Raw genomic sequence first — 19285 nt, forward strand, 5'->3', positions numbered from 1 at the left:
TGTTCAGAAATGAAGGCCACAATGCTAATGTTGTCCACACGATGGCGCCACAGGATAGAAAATACTTCAATATCTGTTCAAAGATTTTAAAATGTTCCATTTATGTGCATAAGTATAAAATGCATATACATGCATTCTATTTTCATAAACTTTAATAAAGCCCAATATAGTATTTATGCAAAAACTGTAATCCCCTAAGTACCATTACGTTTTTTTCTTATTTTAATAGTATTGACAACATATTTCTCAAGTTATCACACATAAAGTGAAGAAGGGAAACTATATTACTTATCTATTTTCATATCTATTTTCACCTTGACTTAAACCACATTGTTTCTTTTACCTTCTGTGTTGTTGCCTACAACACTTCAGTTAGAGGACTGGGAAATAGCAAAAAGGGGAAAAAGGCATGACTTATTTCGCATACAGCTAGCCAAACCTCTTGAAACTGTTGTCATAGCCAAGGCTTTTTATTGGAACAGAAAACAGCAAGGGTCCATAGAAAAATACTGTTGGAAGCTTTTTTTTTTTTTCCACCAAGACAGCTCAAGAAGGTTGGACACACAAGTACAGTGGCTCTTTTGGCCCAAGGCCAAGCAAACATCAAAGTCACAACACAAAATACACATACTATATATAAACTTCTTATCATGGCACAATCCAAACAAACCAACATACTATTAAAACATCTAAACATTATTATTATTATTTTTATTATTATTCTTCTGATCCTAAAATTTCCAAACGCTACTCCTCCTAGGGCTTTAAAGCCACAAGCCCCAAACTCGGCAGAGACCTGGGCCCCGGGGTGTAGTTTTATGCTATATCTTTTTAGATGACTTTGGGTTGCTTTCTCAGATTTTCACATTTTTCAGACCAGTCTAATTCATCAAAGTTCACAGTTTCACCTTGTTGTGCTTTAATAGCAGTAATCACTTCAGGCCATCTCATCTCAGCAGCACTAAACGTACAGAAAAATGTGGGAGTGGACCCAGCTGTCTCAGCATAGCAAACAAATCACGCATAGTTTTCTCCCAGTATGCTGGAGTCCCTCTTAATGGTTGCATGAAACGTGTTGCCTCCTTATTATTCACAAGCTTTTCTAACTCTTGTTTGTCCTGCGCAGTGAAACAGTTTTTATTCTGCGTCCATCACGGGTCATGGGTTTTGCTTTTCTCAGCTTGATGGACATACTAGATGTGGCTATATGCATTTCAGTGACAAACTGAGCAAAGAAGATGTAGTTTGTGTCTCTTGCACAACGATTGTCAATCGAAAATAGCCTTGTGTTAAAGTATCTGCTGGGGGAAAACATGTTTTTGCTCTGTCAGGCTCATCAAAGGTATTTTTCCCATCAGGGAACTGAACCGGGAACCGACATTGATTCAAGTTTTTTAACTTTGAAAATGCTAACAGGACTTGTTTTTTCGCGATGCTGGGGCAATGCAAAATATTCCATCATCATAAGACAGCAGCTGCCTGACCAAGATCTGGGGGCTGAAGACATGTATCCAAAGCAAGGGCCTCTTGATTGCTCTTCTACAGTATTCTCAGGGTCATTACTTGAATTATTGTGTTCATTCTCATTGCTCTGTTCTTCAGTGTTCTCATTTTGACTGCTGCTCTCAACATCCATTTCTACTTCAGGAGCACTGATGTCATTTATGGACTGTTCATGCTCATTGAACATTTCTTCTTCTGAGAGTGCTGCATTAATGATGATATCTTTATATTCTGAATGGATAACTTTTAGCTTTCTTAAAGCAGACAAGACCTTATGCATGTTCAAAGTCTGGAACTGATAGTGACCTTGGTAGCACAGACGTCTTTTCAATTTCACTGTAAGCAGCTGTGATTCACTTCTTGGTCTTGGTAAACAATTTACTGTTGTTTCCACTTCAGATGCAACAGAAATTACGGCCCCTTTTATAGCTCTCTGTTGGCCTTTAGGAAGGGTTTAAAATTTTTGCAAAGGGAATGTACTTTGCAATAACATGTCTTTCTAAAATATTCAAATCACACAGTTCTGGAGGAATGGGGAGTGAACTGAAGCATATTAGTAACCGCAATATCTGGCATTAGACCTCTCATCAGGGTTCTATGGCAGCAGTGACAGATCCATTCTGTTTTCATGTCCTCCAAGGCACATTGATCAGGGCAGTCAGAGCAGATGTGAAACATAGTGTGTCCAGTCAAGCAAAGTGAAGCAACTGTTGGATTTTTTTTATAATTACGCATGTCACATTTACGCACTTTGATTTGAGAAGAGCGCTCTGGCACAGCATGTGCAGACATAAGTTGGCCCCTGTTTTATAACACCTCTGAAAATATTTAAGGCCCTCAACATGCTTGGATCTTTTACTATGTCAGGCTGGCTATCTTGTAACATTTCTCTCCGCTGGTGCATCGGATACATTTTTTTGTATTTGTACTGTATGTCTTGTGCACAGTGTACTTTGTGAAGTATCTTAAGTGTAGATATTTTGTTTTCAGATTTGAATAAAAAATATTCTTTCTGACGAGCCCTAAAATGTGCATCACAATGATAACGCTGTTTGAAAAGTTCCTTCCTTTTTTTTATGGAAATCAGGATCATTTTTGCATCGGTTTGTATGTGGTCCTTTTGTCTTTGCCTAAAAATAGGATCTTTTAAATATCTATTAACAATATATTGCACGTGTGGCTTCATATATTTAACATTGTTCCTGTAATTTCTCATATAGAGCTTTTGTCTTTCCCTGAATTTTTCATCATCCCTGTAATTTCTTATGTAGTTCTTTTGTCTCTCCCTGAATTGTTCATCATTTCTGTAATTCCTATTTATGTAGTTCTTTTGTCTCTCCCTGAATTGTTCATCATTTCTGTAATTCCTATTTATGTAGTTCTTTTGTCTCTGCCTGAATTGTTCATCACTTCTGTAATTTCTGATTATGTAGTTTTTCTGTCTCTCCCTGAATTTTTCATTATTCCTGTAAACTGCTGGTCACCTTACTTTTTTTTCTCTGTCTATATTTATATAATATTTTTTAATTGTGTTTGCATTGTTTGTTTGTGTTTTTCTCTGTAAATCATATTATTCCAGTAGCTGTTCTTCATGGCTTGCTTATGTTTTTTGCCTGTATTTGCAACTTGTTTTATAATCATACATTTTTGTCTGTTTTTTGTCATCAACACATTGCCTCAGAGCCATTTCTTTGTGCCATTTTTTAGAGTAAGCCTTTCGTTTTTGATTTTTGTTCAGTTTTTCTGTCTGCTTGATTGTCAATTTTGAATACTGGTGATTTGGAGCTGACATTGCCAACTGATCCTGTGACAGTATGCTATGAGAAAGTTCACTCAATGGAAAATTTTTATATTGTTCTCGATTCTGAATGGTGGTAGTTAGAACTTCCATTTTATCTTGACAAATCAAGTGGGCTGTTCATCAGTTGATTGTGTTCTCAGCTTTTGTTAACAGTCTCAGATAGTTGTTGAACTGGATGTTGGAATTGAACATACTGCTGTGATTAGCAGACGAGTATTGTTCATCATTTGGCAGATCTTTCTTCTCAAACGATACAGATGGTTGCACATTAAGTTCAAGGTCACAGCAATTCAGGGAGACTTCAGTCAAGTGGGCTTGTTCATCAGTTGGTGTGGCTCTGTTAACAGCAGTCTCAGAGAGTTTTTGAACTGGATCTTGGACTTGAACAAACTGTTGTGGGACATCAGCAGATGTGCATTGTTCATTGTTTGACAGAGCTTTGTTCTCAAATGAGACGGATGATTGCACATCATGTTCAAGATCACAGCAGTTCAGGGAGTCTTCAGTACGTACACAGCTTTCAGTCATCATGTTAATGAATGATACAGGCAGCAGCTCAAACTCTTCCTGGTCTCTCAAATCGAAACACCCTTGATACAATATTAAAAGCCTGTCCACGAGATCCTGTAATTGATGAAACGTCAGAAATACCGCTGTACCTGTTCCTTCTTCAACAGGTATTCCATATACTGATCTGCAGTGAGAATCAAAATAACCAAACCTCCCCGATCGATCTCTGAATACAGCGATACATGAGCCTCCACACAGCAGCAAAAGCATCACTCACATCAACTCTGAGACACTGCAGAGTATTCTCAAGATTCTCATAGTTGCCGAGTGCAGGTGTATCTCTCAGAAATCCAAACCTCTGGGGATGTTTCAGGATGTTGTAGCAGCGAGAGTTTGTCTCAATTGTCTTTGGTAGCTCGTCAAAATTTAAAAAATTACCCACAAATTTTCCTTTGCACTGCAGACCTCGTTTGACACTAGTGTAAACTGCATCAACTTTCTGTACAATGCCATCTAAATCAAAACTCTGTAGCTCATTTCGTTCATTATGGACAGCTAAGAACATTAATGCATTGCAAGTACACTGACGGCCTCTGGAGTACACACTGTACCTCGTATCGGTCTGACAGTGAGACGCTTTAACAGACAGCACGTATGGGTTTTCCTCACTCATACCTGATACAGAGTTGGTACTGTTACTGGTGCTCAATGAAGACTGTAGCTTTCTGCGCTGTTTCTGTGATTCACTTCTCTTTCCTTTTCTTGGCATGGCAATGTTTCAGTACTGGAAATCAAGCAAATGTGTCTGAGTAATGGATAAATATATTGATGTTCACTTATACTTTAAAAAGAGCACAGATAATGCTTTTATGTAGATGTACAGAAGTTAAATATTTGATATATAACAAGACAACAGTAAATTAATTAGTGTGAAGTTAATCAAAAAAATGATTGTGTACTTTAAAAGAGTTGATATTCCAACGTTGTGAAAATCTGGAAATTTCTTCACTCTTTCTGAATGTGTAGTTCACTATTCTCACCTGGGTTTGATGTTCAGGTTTTTCACAATCAGGTTTTTCCCAAATCAGTTTTTTCAAAATCAGGTTTTTCAAAGAGTTTTTGGTTTTCAAAGAGTTTTTGTGGTTTCAAGTATTTTCGGGTGGCTTTATTTTTTAAGATGCGTTAGCAAGCTTGCATTTGCGTTTGGGTTCATGCGTTTTGGATTTTGCGTTTTGGCTAAGATTGCATTTGGGTCGCAAGCAAGCGAAGCAGCAAGCAGTGCAGCAGCGTTTGGGGGTTTAGCAGCCAGCAGGTTGTTTTTTGGTTTGGAAAAGAAAGAATATAATGGGCGAGAGGTAGAGATTGAAGCAAGATAACAGTTTGAGTGAAAAATGGATATAAAGGTATGGATAGGACAGGACAGGACAGGACAGTAAAGGACACACACACACAGAAACACATACACACAGAAAAGAACAAGTTAATAACACTCTTTAAACAGGAATACAAAATTGCACTTCACAAAAAAAAAAAAGACTAAGCAGTTAAATAAATTGCAATAATTAAACAATTCTAATATAATAATTTCTAAAATGGTTACTTACTGTAAAGAGGGGGACAATGTAATGCTGTCAGAGATATAAAATGCATATGGCTGAATTAGATTTGTATGAAAATAACTGCATTTTTGGTTGATAATGCTATCCCAATAAATTTTTAAAAATAGTTCTTACATTGATGGAAATAAAGACGTCCAATCTACTGTAGGAAAAAAGACACCAGTTCTGTTCACATCTCACACAAATCAGGCTGTTCATTTAAGCTATGAAACCTTGTTTTTACTCAACATATTTACATGAACTTTCAAATGCCTCTCAAAATAAACTTTATAATTTTGACTAATAGCTAAATGTGTCATATCTCATTATATTATATACATTAAAGGCTAAGACAGCTATGTCTATGTAAAAGCTACAGAACATGTAGAATTGTACATTTCAAAATAAAGATATGTCTGATTAACATGTTGCGTGTATGTTACTTGCATAGACAGCCAACGCAGCCTCAACCCTATAAATAAATGAAAAGAAATAAATAGCTATTAGGGCTGGGTATTGTTAAAAAATTTTCGATATCGATACCTTGACTTCGATAACGGTTCCTGAATGATACTTTTTTTGATACCAATTTTATTAAATCACTCATTATTGAAAAGTTGACTCAAAATAACTCATTATTGAAAAGTTGACTCATTAAAAATAACTTTTCTGAAAATTTCCTCATTGTGACTCATTTTGCCAGTACTGTTTATATACATATATATATATATTATATATATATATCTATATATATATATATATATATGTGTGGTGTGTGTGTGTGTGTGTGTGTGTGTGTGAATTACCTTTAAAAGAAGGTTCTGATGACCACTTGGCAGTAGGCAGGAGGAAGGGAGGAAAACACAACCTAAAAAATAGAATAAATAACCATTAAGATCTTCTGCACACAAATGTTATCCTAATGATAAGTACTTAATAAAAGAGAGTATTACATTTTGAGAAATGCTGAGATAGCATATATGCAAAACCTAAGAAGTCAGTTAATGCCAGACAGACAGTTAAAAAGATAACTTACCGCAGAGGATGCAATGATCTGGCAACCAAAGATGCACAGACAAGCAAAAGGGAGAAAAAGAAGAAATCACTTATATGATTCAGTAATATGAGGATCAAATATTACATAGATTTGTGCGTACTGACATGTATTAGAGTAACTTATTAAACATGAATTATTGACTGATCAGAATCTTATGAAAATCTGGATACATAGATAAATTATTGATTTACCACAAAGTTATAAAAAATGCAAGCAAAAACACATCACAATATATGTCCATGTTCTTCATCTCTGCAAATCATTCTGTTGTTATACAATTTGAAACTAGTGAAGGTAGGTTTTTGCTGTGATAATTAAATGCAAATACGGAGAATCTGTTAGGCTGTCAATCAAATACTTACACAGCAGGAGCAACAGCTTGTTCGCACACAAGGAAAAGGAAGAAATAGATCAAATAATACAGGTATGGACGGATGGACATGAGCATTAGTTATGTAAGTGGCATTAAGTTTGTCTGGTTAGTAGCTTTAGTTGCTATTGCAGTAAAAATGTGAGCATCAACACATTATATTAATACTATGATTTTGCTTAAAACTCACAATACAACCTACACTCTCAAATAACTTCCACACTAAATCTAACCAACGATAACATAATTACAGAATGAGACAAAATATTTCATATACACAATGATAAGGGCTATGTCCATTAGCATTGCATTAGAAATATACTTTATTCTTATGAAAATACCCAAGATTATTTAAAGAACATAGACAAACCATATTTTTTTTGTCATCGGCTGTTTATTGTTTCCATAGTTCATGAGTCAATATCTGTATTTTATGCAGCTACCGCGATATGAGGGATTCATGACATCCGTATGAGGCGATCGCACACCGGACTCGGCCACGTCTTTAAAGTATTACACATCATTTTCTACTAGTGTACCCACACCGGCGGCGACCAGCTACGTTGTGTTTTACTTGTTGTATGGATATGGTTGTACGAGCTGGTCTAGATGCGGCGCGAATCTTCCCGCCTTCACTTGTGGACTTGCTGCGCGAGGGCGCCCTCCGGCGTCGAGTACGAATGAAACAGACATCGATCATGTTTAGCGCTTCATAATGCTCACATCACCTTGCTTTTGATTAAAATAATACTACTCTCAAAAAAATGTGAAGTAAACATATCACAATACATCAATGTTTGCCCAATTGTGTCCACGTTTGAGCTAAAAGTCCTGAGGGACGTTGTTTAGTCACGACCGTACGGGAGACTTTAACTTATTTTTTCCTCAGTGTATACGTTACACCTGAGGCTCATTTCAAAGTAAATTTGTCGTTTTGTTCCTGATTATCCATCAAATATCGTACATTGGGCACATCAGTTAATGTTTTTGACAAAAGGAACAAATTAGACGCAAGACAAAAACCGTTACAGCATCTCCTGCAGTTCCCTCACGAGACGAATTATCATAATACTTAACGGAAATTAACATTTTATTTATGTTTTAGCAGTAACAAAACATTTATATTCAAATAAATAAATGCAACTACTTCAAATTCATTGACCCACACGTATTCTGATAATCTTTAATTGAAAAATTACCTCAGAGAGCTTTCAGTAACGTACTCACCTGAAGGAAGGACCGCCGGACCGGATGAATCCAGAATGATTGACAGCTCATTTGTTATGCAGATTTCCAGTGTCTCATTGGCCAGCTGGCTGCTAGATTTGTTTACCGTTTAAATACTAAAACATAATACCCTCATAATTAAATAATTAATAACAGCATGGACTAAATAATCACAAATAATTTATTCACCAGCATCTGACAAAATTTAATAATAATATTAATAATGATAATAATAATACACTTTATATTCACTTTAATAATAACACTTTCATGAAAAACACTTCAGAAGTATGGCAGCTAATTAAACATTATTATAATATGTATTAGGGATGTGACGAGATCTCGTGTCCCGCTAAATCTGACTGGTCTCGCGAGAACGTGACGATATCCTCGCAAAACAATTTGCAGTTTACATTAGAGCTGCACAATTAATTGTTTAATGATCGCGGTCTCAATTCAAACACCCACGCAATCTTATTCCTGTATGACAACGATTCAGCTAGTGGAGACACAAAATCTATTTTTCACCTCGCGAGCGTCAGTGGAGCGTGAGAAGCTCGTTCTGTTGCTGCCCATGTTAATGAATCATTCAGGCTGCTGCTGATCCAGAAATAGAAACACAAAATGTATTTTCAACCACACATGATTATTTCTGTTACAGACATTTAATTAACATAAGTACTGGGATAAAAGTTTATAGTATGGGTATAAACATTTATTCTCTACAGTAACGTTCAAAGCGAAAGTATCTAACACGATTATGTATTGTAACACTTACAATCTTCCGCCAGCAGGTGGCGACAACTGCCCGTTTAAAAAAAGTATTTGTCATTGAATCATTCATTCAGGAGATTCCAATGGTGAAACAAGTCTTTATGAATTGAGACACTGACTCCTTCATTTATTTTTTAATTTTGTTCAAATCAATATATTTTTAAAGACTTAATTAATGAACATTGTCAAAACCACTAGTAAATTATTTTATTTTGTTAAGTTTTCTAATCTTTTTTTCTTCAGAATCGTGATCTCCAATTTATATATATATAAAACATGATTCTCAATTTATCCAGAATCGTGCAGCTCTAGTTTACATGTTGTTTAATGCTGCATATAATAGATATATCATATTATACAGATATATAATAGAAGTTTAATTTCATAAAGCACAAGTTGAATTCAAAATGCTCCAACATTTTTTGCATTTTGGGTTTTTCAGTTGAATAAAAGACAATTTTTCCCTATATATTTCATCGAGGATTTCTTAAAAAAAAAAAAAAAGTCTAAAAATCTCATCTCGTCTCGTTCTTGTGAACCCAGTCTTGTGTCTCGTCTTGTGGGATAAGTGTCTCGTCACACCCCTAATATCTATCTTTTGTGCTCTTATTGTTTTGATGTATTATTATGAGCTATACACTGTAGCCATCCAGTACAATTTATTGAAAAAAATAGACATTATAATTGAAATGTATTATATTATATCATATCTACACTGTATCTATCTGTCTGTTTGTCTTTCTTATAAACCACCTGAATACCTTAGGAACAGGATAGCAACACCCTAGCAACCAGCATGGGTACCCCTATCTATCTATCTATCTATCTATCTATATATCTCTGACAAACTGTATTGCCTTCAAAACATTCAAACCTTTTGCTTTTAAAACTACTTTAAACTTCTAAATATTTCAGACTGAAAACTATCAAACTTAAAACTTTTTAAACTTCATAAACTTTTTTAATCTTTTCAAACTTTTTCAAACTTTCTGGTCAGACTTTCTCAAGCCAACTTAAAGTTTGTCTTGACGAACTTTTTTATCTAGTTATTAAGTTGGCTTGAGAAAGCCAACTTACTGATCTACTATTTAAACTTATTAAGTTGGCTTGAGAAAGCCAACTTACTGATCTACTATTTAAACTTATTATGTTGGCTTGGCAACAAGCCAACATACTGTTATGCTATTTAAACTTATTTTTATTTTTTATTTTTCTTCTTCTGTTCCTCAAATTTCCAAACGCTACTCCTCCTAGGGCTTTAAAGCCACAAGCCCCAAACTCGGCAGAGACCTGGGGCACGGGGTGTAGTTTGTTGCTATATCTTTTCAGACTGATCAGACTTACAGTTTATTTATTATTAATTTTTATAAATCAGAAATCTCCCATAGACTCCCATTATCTAAGAAAAATTGCGCCTCTACAGGAGCAATTCCCGGGACTAAGAGGGAGGAGTCTGCCTTAGTTTCACTTTTAAATCGGTTAAAAATACATATAAACTACATGAATTATTTCACTCTGACAAGCTAAACCAACATATTTGAATATTACAGGGGTCAGGGCTTATTAAAAATGTATATCTGGCCACAGAAGAGAGAGAAAGACGAGAGAGAATTCACCGCTCCGTTCAGCGAGAGGTCTCACAGCGGGCTCACAACAAACGAATTATTCTTGTGTTTAAGACCTTTTAAAAATAAAATATTACAGCGATTGCACAACAATCCACCCATTAGAACAACCAAGAGCTAAAAGAGGGTGTTTTGAGCTGTTGAAGTTTGAAAAAATTAACGATTTGCGTCAGCTCTTTTGACAGCGCGCGAGCCCGCGCGGCTTCTTCTCCTGCACTCGCACTACCGAGCTCACAAGAAACGAATTTATTCTTGTTTAAGACCTTATAAAAAAATAAAATATTACAGCGATTGCACACAATCCACCCATAAGAACAAAACCAAGAGCTAAAAGGGGGTGTTTTTCAGCTGTTGAAGTGTGGAAAATGAAGGATTTGCGTCATACCTCTTTTGACAGCGCGAGACGGCTCGGCTTCTCGTTTCTCGTGCAGTCGTGACAGAACAACGAGCTGCAAGAACACGAATTCTTCTTGTATTAGACCTTTTAAAAATAATAATTTCCAGCGATTGCACACAATCAACCATTTAAAACCAAACAGCTAAAAGTGGGTGTTTTTTCAGCTGTGCACACAAATGAAGGATTGTGCGTGCAGCTCTTTGACAGCGCGAGACGGCGCGGCTTCTTCGTGCAGTGACACCAACGAGCTCGCAAGAAACGAATTTATTCTTGTTTAAGACCTTTTAAAAAGTGGTGAAAATCAACCCATTAGAACAAACCAAGAGCTAAAAGTGGTTGTTTTTCAGCGCGAGTGTGGCGCATGCTTCTTGCGTCATCTAGTTTGACACAACGAGCTCGCAAGACACCGACGAAGAAACGAATTTATTCTTGTTTAAGACCTTTTAAAAATAAAATATTCCAAGCGATTGCACACAATCAACCCATTAGAACAAACCAAGAGCTAAAAGTGGGTGTTTTTCAGCTGTTGAAGTGTGGAAAATGAAGGATTTTGCGTCATCTATTTTGACAACGCGAGCCCGCGGGGCTTCACACTGACCTCACAACAAACGAGTTTAGTTCCTGTTTAACCCTTTTACGCGTTTTCAAAAAATAAAATATTACAGCGATTGCACAATCCACCCATTAGAAGAAACCATTGAGCTAAAGTTGGTCTGCTTTCATCTGTTGAAGTGTGGAAAATGAAGGATTTGTCAAAAATTTTGAAACGCTAGACACACTGAAGCCCAACTACACTCACAACAACATGCCTTCTTTGTACTGTTTAAACCCTTTTAAAAATAAAATATTCAGACACATCTATCTATCTATCTATCACCCATTAGAACACTATCTATCTATCTATCATCTGACTGTTTGTGAGCTATCTATGGTGATCTATGAATCTATCTTCTATTATCAGAGACTCTCTGACTGGCTCGAGACTCTATCTATCTATCTATCATGGGGAAATATATCTAGCTATCTATCTATCTATCATCTGACTGCTTCTATTATCTATCTATCTATCTATCTATCTGTCGACGATCTATCTATCATCTGACTATATCTATCTTCTATCTATCTATATATCTGGTGATCTATCTTTCTATCTATCTATCTAGAAATCATCTGACACTGCATCTATCTCTCGAGTCTATCAGAAGACGCTATTCTGGCTATTCTGAATGCAAGAATCTACAGATCATTCGTCTATCTATCTATCTATTATCTATGTATGTCTATGTTTTGTATCTGTCTATAGTAAATATTATGAAAACAATATCTGTCTATAATCTTGTCATCATTATACTGTTTGATGTATTATAATATCTATACTATTTATCTATCTATATAGTTATCTATCTATCATCTATCATCTATCTTAAAATGTATCTAAAAATAAATCTTAAATCTGAAATCGATACAGAATCTATCTATCTATCTATTAATGTGGGTATCTATCAGTGAATCTATCATTAAACATGCTAATAATGTTATAAACATGCTAGTTGGCCATTTAGTCACTTATTAATCATGTTCTAGGAACATGCTAGGCCCACAATGCTAATCGTGTCCACACATGCTAGTCCACTTGATAGAAATGCTAGGAAACATGCTAGTACAGATGCTAAAATGTTCTATTTACATGCTAGTAACTATAAAATGCATGGTACAAGATGCTAGTAACATGCTAATCATGCCCAAACATAGTATTTATGCAAAAACATGCTAATCATGCTACGAACATTACGTTTTTTTGCTAATATTTAGAAACATGCTAGCAACATGATTCTCATGTTATCAACATGCTAGCGACATGCTAGCAACATGCTAATCATGCTAGAAACATACTTATCGACATGCTTCACTCGCTAAACATTTTCACCTGACTAGTCACATTGCTAATCATGCTAGAAACATGCTAGCGACATGCTAGTCACTGGCTAATCATGCAGAAACAGTTAGCAACATGGGAGTAATTAGCAAACATGCTAGAAACAGGCTAGTAACTTACTTTGGTAATCATGCTATGACATGCTAGTCACTTGCTAGTAATGCTGTTGTCATAGCCTAGGCTTTTTATTGGAACAGAAAAAAAAAGGGTCCTTCTCAAAATACTGTTGGAAGACTTTTTTCCACCAAGGCAGCTCAAAAAGGTTGGACACACAAGTTCAGGGCTTTTTGGCCCAAGGCCAACTTAACATCAAGTTTGTCTCACTAACTTTACATTCTATTATTATTATTATTCTTCTGAGACTAAATTTCTGACTGCTACTCCTCCTAGAGCTTTAACTCTACAGACTCCAAACTCAGCCCAGCTCTTCAGACTGATCTGACTCGAGTTGCTATATCTTTTTAGACTGATTGGACTTACGGTTTTCATAAAAATGAAGATTAAAAATCATAAAAATCCCATAGACTTACATTGAAAAGCCTCTGCTCATCTGAACATTCAGTAAACTCCAACTGTCAAAAATTCAAATCTAAACACACTGAAGCCCATTACACTCAATCAGACATGCCTTCTTTGTACTATTACTAACCCTTTCAAACTTATTCAGACACATCTATCTATCTATCTATCTATCTATCTATCTATCTATCTATCATCTGACTGTTTCTATCTATCTATCTATCTACCTATCTATCTATCTATCTATCTATCTATCTATCTATCTATCTATCTATCTATCTATCTATCTATCATCTGACTGTTTCTATCTATCTATCTATCTATCTATCTATCTATCTATCTATCTATCTATCTATCTATCTATCATCTGACTGCTTCTATCTATCTATCTATCTATCTATCTATCTATCTATCTATCTATCTATCTATCTATCTATCATCTGACTGCTTCTATCTATCTATCTATCTATCTATCTATCTATCTATCTATCTATCTATCTATCTATCTATCTATGTATCATCTATCCAACCAACCAACCAACCAACCAACCAACCAATCTATCTATCAATCTATCTATCTATCTATCTATCTATCTATCATCTGAATATTTCTATCTATCTATCTATCTATCTATCTATCTATCTATCTATCTATCTATCTATCTATCTATCGTCTGGCTATTTCTATCTATCTATCTATCTATCTATCTATCTATCTATCTATCTATCTATCTTAGCAACATGCTAATAATGTTAGAAACATGCTAGTAACTTGTTAATCATGCTAGCGACATGCTAGTCACATGCTAATCATGCTAGAAACATGCTAGTGACATGCTAGTAACTTGCTAATCATGCTAGTCACTTGCTAATCATGCTAGGAACATGCTAATCATGCTAGAAACATGCTAGCGACATGCTAGTCACTTGCTAATCATGCTAGAAACATGCTAGCGACATGCTAGTCACTCGCTAATCATGCTAAAAACATGCTAGTGACATGATAGTCACTTGCTAATCATGCTAGTGACATGTTAGTCACTTGCTAATCATGCTAGAAACATGCTAGTGACATGCTAGTAACTTGCTAATCATGCTATTGACATGCTAGTCAACTTGCTAATCATGCTAGAAACATGCTAGCGACATGCTAGTAACTCGCTAATCATGCTAAAAACATGCTAGTGACATGCTAATCTTGCTAGAAAAAAATACTAGTGACATGCTAGTAACTTGCTAATCATGCTAGTGACATGCTAGTCACTTGCTTATCATGCTAGAAACATGCTAACGACATGCTAGTCACTCGCTAATCATGCTAGAAACATGCTAGTAACTTTGCTAATCATGCTAATGACATGCTAGTCACTTGCTTTATTAAACTTCTTAAACTTTTCAAACTTTTCAAACTTCAGACTTTTCAAACTTTTCAAACTTTCTGTTCAGGCTTTCTCAAGCCAACTTAAAGTTTGTCTTGACGAACTTTTTTATCTAGTTATTATTATTCTTTTTCTGAGACTAAAATTTCTGACTCTAACTCCTCCTAGAGCTTTAACTCTACAGACTTCAAACTCAGCCCAGCTCTTCAGACTGATCTCGCCGGGTGTGCTATATCTTTTCTAACTGATCAGACTTATGGTTTTCATAAAAATGAAGATTAAAAATCATAAAAATCCCATAGACTTTTATTGACGGAATGTTCAGATGAGCCAAGCTCCAACTGTCAAATTCAAAACTAAACAAACTAAACCCCATTAGACTCAATCAAGCTTCGCTTCTATGTACTATTTCTAATCCATTTAAACTCATTCAAACTCATCTATCTAATATTTCTAATCTATCTATCTATCTATCTATCTATCTATCTATCTATCTATCTATCTATCTATCTCCAGACTGTTTCTTTCTATCTATCTATCTATCTATCTATCTATCTATCTATCTATCTATCTATCTCCAGACTGTTTCTTTCTATCTATCTATCTATCTATCTATCTATCTATCTATCTATCTATCTATCTATCTATCCTAGCAACATGCTAATAATGTTAGAAACATGCTAGTCACTCGCTAATCATACTAAAAACATGCTAGCGACTTGCTAGTAACTCGCTAATCATGCTAGAAACATGCTAGCGACATGCTAGTCCTCGCTAATCATGCTAAAAAACATGCTAGCGACATGCTAGTCACTCGCTATCATGCTAGAAACATGCTAGCGACATGCTAGTCACTCGCTAATCATGCTAGAAACATGCTAGCGAAATGCTAGTCACTCGCTAATCATGCTAGAAACATGCTAGCGACATGCTAGTCACTCGCTAATCATGCTAAAAACATGCTAGCGACATGCTAGTCACTCGCTAATCATGCTAGAAACATGCTAACGACATGCTAGTAACTCGCTAATCATGCTAGCAACATGCTAGTCACTTGCTAATCATACTAAAAACATGCTAGCGACATGCTAGTAACTCGCTAATCATGCTAGAAACATGCTAGCGACATGCTAGTAACTCGCTAATCATGCTAGAAACATGCTAGCGACATGCTAGTCCTCGCTAATCATGCTAAAAAACATGCTAGCGACATGCTAGTAACTCGCTAATCATGCTAGAAACATGCTAGCGACATGCTAGTCACTCGCTAATCATGCTAGAAACATGCTAGCGAAATGCTAGTCACTCGCTAATCATGCTAGAAACATGCTAGCGACATGCTAGTCACTCGCTAATCATGCTAGAAACATGCTAACGACATGCTAGTAACTCGCTAATCATGCTAGCAACATGCTAGTCACTTGCTAATCATGCTAGAAACATGCTAGTGACATGCTAGTCACCGGCTAATCATGCTAAAAACATGCTAGCGACATGCTAGTCATTTGCTAATCATGCTAGAAACATGCTAGCGACATGCTAGTCACTCGCTAATCATGCTAAAAACATGCTAGTGAAATGCTAGTGACATGCTAGTCACATGCTAATAATGCTAGAAACATGCTAGTGACATGCTAGTAACTTGCTAATCATGCTACTGACATGCTAGTCACTTGCTAATCATGCTAGAAACATGCTAGCAACATGCTAGTAACTTGCTTATCATGCTAGTGACATGCTAGTCACTTGCTAATCATGCTAGAAAAATGCTAACGACATGCTAGTCACTCGCTAATCATGCTAAAAACATATTAGTGACATGCTAGTCACTCGCTAATCATGCTAAAAACATGCTACAACATGCTAGTCATTTGCTAATCATGCTAGAAACATGCTAGCGACATGCTAGTCACTCGCTAATCATGCTAAAAACATGCTAGTGACATGCTAGTCACTTGCTAATCATGCTAGAAACATGCTAGCGACATGCTACTGACATGCTAGTCACTTGCTAATCATGCTAGAAACATGCTAGCGACATGCTAGTCACTCGCTAATCATGCTAAAACATGCTAGTCACTTGCTAATCATGCTAGAAACATGCTAGCGACATGCTAGTAACTTGCTAATTATGTTAGCAACATGCTAGTAACCAGCTTATCATGCTAGAAACATGCTAGTAACTTTGCTAATCATGCTAATGACATGCTATTCACTTGCTTAATTAAACTTCTTAAACTTTTCAAACTTCAAACTTCAAACTTTTCAAACTTTTTAAACTTTTTCAAACTTTCCAAACTTTTTAAACTTTCTGTTCAGGCTTCCGTGCTGGATGTTTAGGTCCGGGTCGCTAAAGACCCGAATATGTAATTTATTCTGTAATTGTTCTTAAAATATCAAGAGAGTTGTTTTGCTATTCCATCCGTGCTGGATGTTTAGGTCCGGGTCGCTAAAGACCCGAATATGTAAGAATGATTGGTAAAACATTCATGCATTTAAGGGTTAAAAAAAAAAAAAAAAAAAAAAAAAAAAAAAAACGAAATGGAAAACATAAAAATAAAAACTTTTTTCAAGTATTAATAAAAACTAGAATAGTATATTGATACTAAAATAACACTGGTTCACACCAAGGACAATAATTATAACAATAATGAAAAAAAAACCTTTCTGAATTTAAGCATTTACCTTTCTAGCATTTAAAGTTGATGAATGATAACATTGACAGCCAATCAGAATCCATGTGTGGATGCTGTTCATAATTATTTATAACTAGTTATCATATAGTTAGTCATATAGTTATTATTATAGTTAGTCATTCTTGGTGTAAACAGTAAGGATGCATTAAATTGATCAAAGGTCTATAAATTTACAAATAAAATTCAAATAAATGCTGTGCTTTGCCATCACAGGAATGAATTCCATTTTGAATAAATTAAAAACAGAAACCAGTTATTTTTAAATTGTAATAATACGCATTATTGCTGTTATTGCTGCATTTTTTTTTTTTTTATCAAATAAATGTAGCTTTGGTGAACATAAAACAGACCTCAAACTTTCTAACGGTACTGTATATATACATACACATATACTGTATTTTATACATTGTATCTCAAAATGTACCTGTCTTTTTTCCAGGTGTGCCTTTGGTGTATGAGTCATTTAACTGGCGTCATGGTGTGTTTGTGGGTGCAGCCATGAGATCTGAATCCACAGCTGCTGCTGAACATAAAGGTACAAACTTTTATTTCTCCATATGATAAGCAGTACACAATTGTGTACACTATATTTAAGCACTTAGTGATAAACTGAACAAAAAGCTTATACTGATCTTTTTTAACATTTTTATATATATTGCTCATTTTCTTTAGGTAAAGTAATCATGCATGACCCCTTTGCCATGCGTCCTTTCTTCGGCTACAACTTCGGCGACTACCTGGCCCACTGGTTGAGTATGGAGACACGTAAGGGCCCCACACAGCTCCCCAAGATCTTCCACGTTAACTGGTTCCGGAAAGATCAGAAGACGGCTCTTTCCTGTGGCCAGGGTTTGGAGAGAACGCCCGCGTCCTCGAGTGGATCTTCAAACGATGCGGCCGTACCAGTGAAAAGGAAGCTGCCACCAAAAGCATTGTGGGATGGATTCCACAAAAAACGGTGCCATAAACACAGAAGGCCTGGGTGGGAATATCGATATGGGTGCCCTCTTTGACCTGCCCAAACCCTTCTGGCAGAAGGAAACACAGGAGCTTAGGACCTACTTCACCCAACAGGTTGGAGCTGATCTACCTGCACAAGTGGAAGGAGAGCTGAGGGGGCTTGAGGAGAGAGTGAGGGACTGAACAGACGCTACATTACATTGATGTTGAGTAGAGTTGAGGTGGAGGTAACTGTTTTAATGTGACTGTTGCAATGCAGTGGACGCTGCACCTGAGAAACACAAAACCAAAAAGTTCCCTAGATGCCATCAGTGGTATCAGTACCTAGGTGCCTTATTTTATCTTACAGTAGAAGCTAAAAACTCTATTTAATGTTTACAAGCTATGTCCCAAAATTGCCTTTTTAGATTATTTTTTCTTGTTCAAACAAGACCACATTATAAATTCAATATATATGTTTATGTATATATAGTGTTTGTGAGTACACTACATAAAATATGTTGATTTTGAGCAAAGAGATCAGACATGTCGTTAAGGACAGCACCAGTACCATCATGGTTACTTAACGAAAGCTTAATTTTTATTTAAAGATACTGCCTTTTATTACTGGAATATGATTGATATGATTCAGGTTGAGCTAAGGCTGGAGGATCCGGACCAAAGAACACAGACAAGTCTCAGTCCTTGAATGTGTGCAAGTTTTTACATGAGCTGACTGAATAAATACAACTCTAAATCAAACTTTGTTATGTACGTCGCTTGATTTTCTTACAGAACATCAGTTGCAATAAACACTCATTTATAAAAAAAGATTATACTGATAATATATATATATATATATATAGCACGATAGTATATATATATATATTATATATAATTAAAAACACACTGAATTTTATTTTGTTAACCCTAAAAAACTTGACATATATAATA

General features: G+C 35.8%; 1 protein-coding gene across 1 annotated transcript; it reads left to right on the forward strand.

Moving 5' to 3' along the window:
- Positions 1–17767: 17767 nt before the first annotated feature.
- Positions 17768–18680, forward strand: LOC122136863 (phosphoenolpyruvate carboxykinase [GTP], mitochondrial-like). The gene is made up of 4 exons (XM_042721453.1): positions 17768–17927; positions 18065–18321; positions 18428–18523; positions 18612–18680. The coding sequence occupies exons 1-4, from the start codon at positions 17891–17893 to the stop codon at positions 18678–18680; spliced, it is 459 nt and encodes a 152-aa protein (XP_042577387.1). The 5' UTR covers positions 17768–17890.
- The last annotated feature ends 605 nt before the right edge of the window (positions 18681–19285 follow it).

This window comes from Cyprinus carpio, chromosome B3 (genome assembly GCF_018340385.1).
Source record: "Cyprinus carpio isolate SPL01 chromosome B3, ASM1834038v1, whole genome shotgun sequence".
In the NCBI taxonomy this organism is placed as follows: Eukaryota; Metazoa; Chordata; class Actinopteri; order Cypriniformes; family Cyprinidae; genus Cyprinus; species Cyprinus carpio.

Bases quoted from the DNA above. Each gene is read 5' to 3' on its own strand.
- LOC122136863 (XM_042721453.1), top strand. From the start codon at position 17,891: ATGAGATCTGAATCCACAGCTGCTGCTGAACATAAAG. The intron at 17,928-18,064 runs GTACAAACTTTT...CATTTTCTTTAG, and splicing joins AGCTGCTGCTGAACATAAAG to GTAAAGTAATCATGCATGAC. The intron at 18,524-18,611 runs GTGAGGGACTGA...GTTGCAATGCAG, and splicing joins TGAGGGGGCTTGAGGAGAGA to TGGACGCTGCACCTGAGAAA.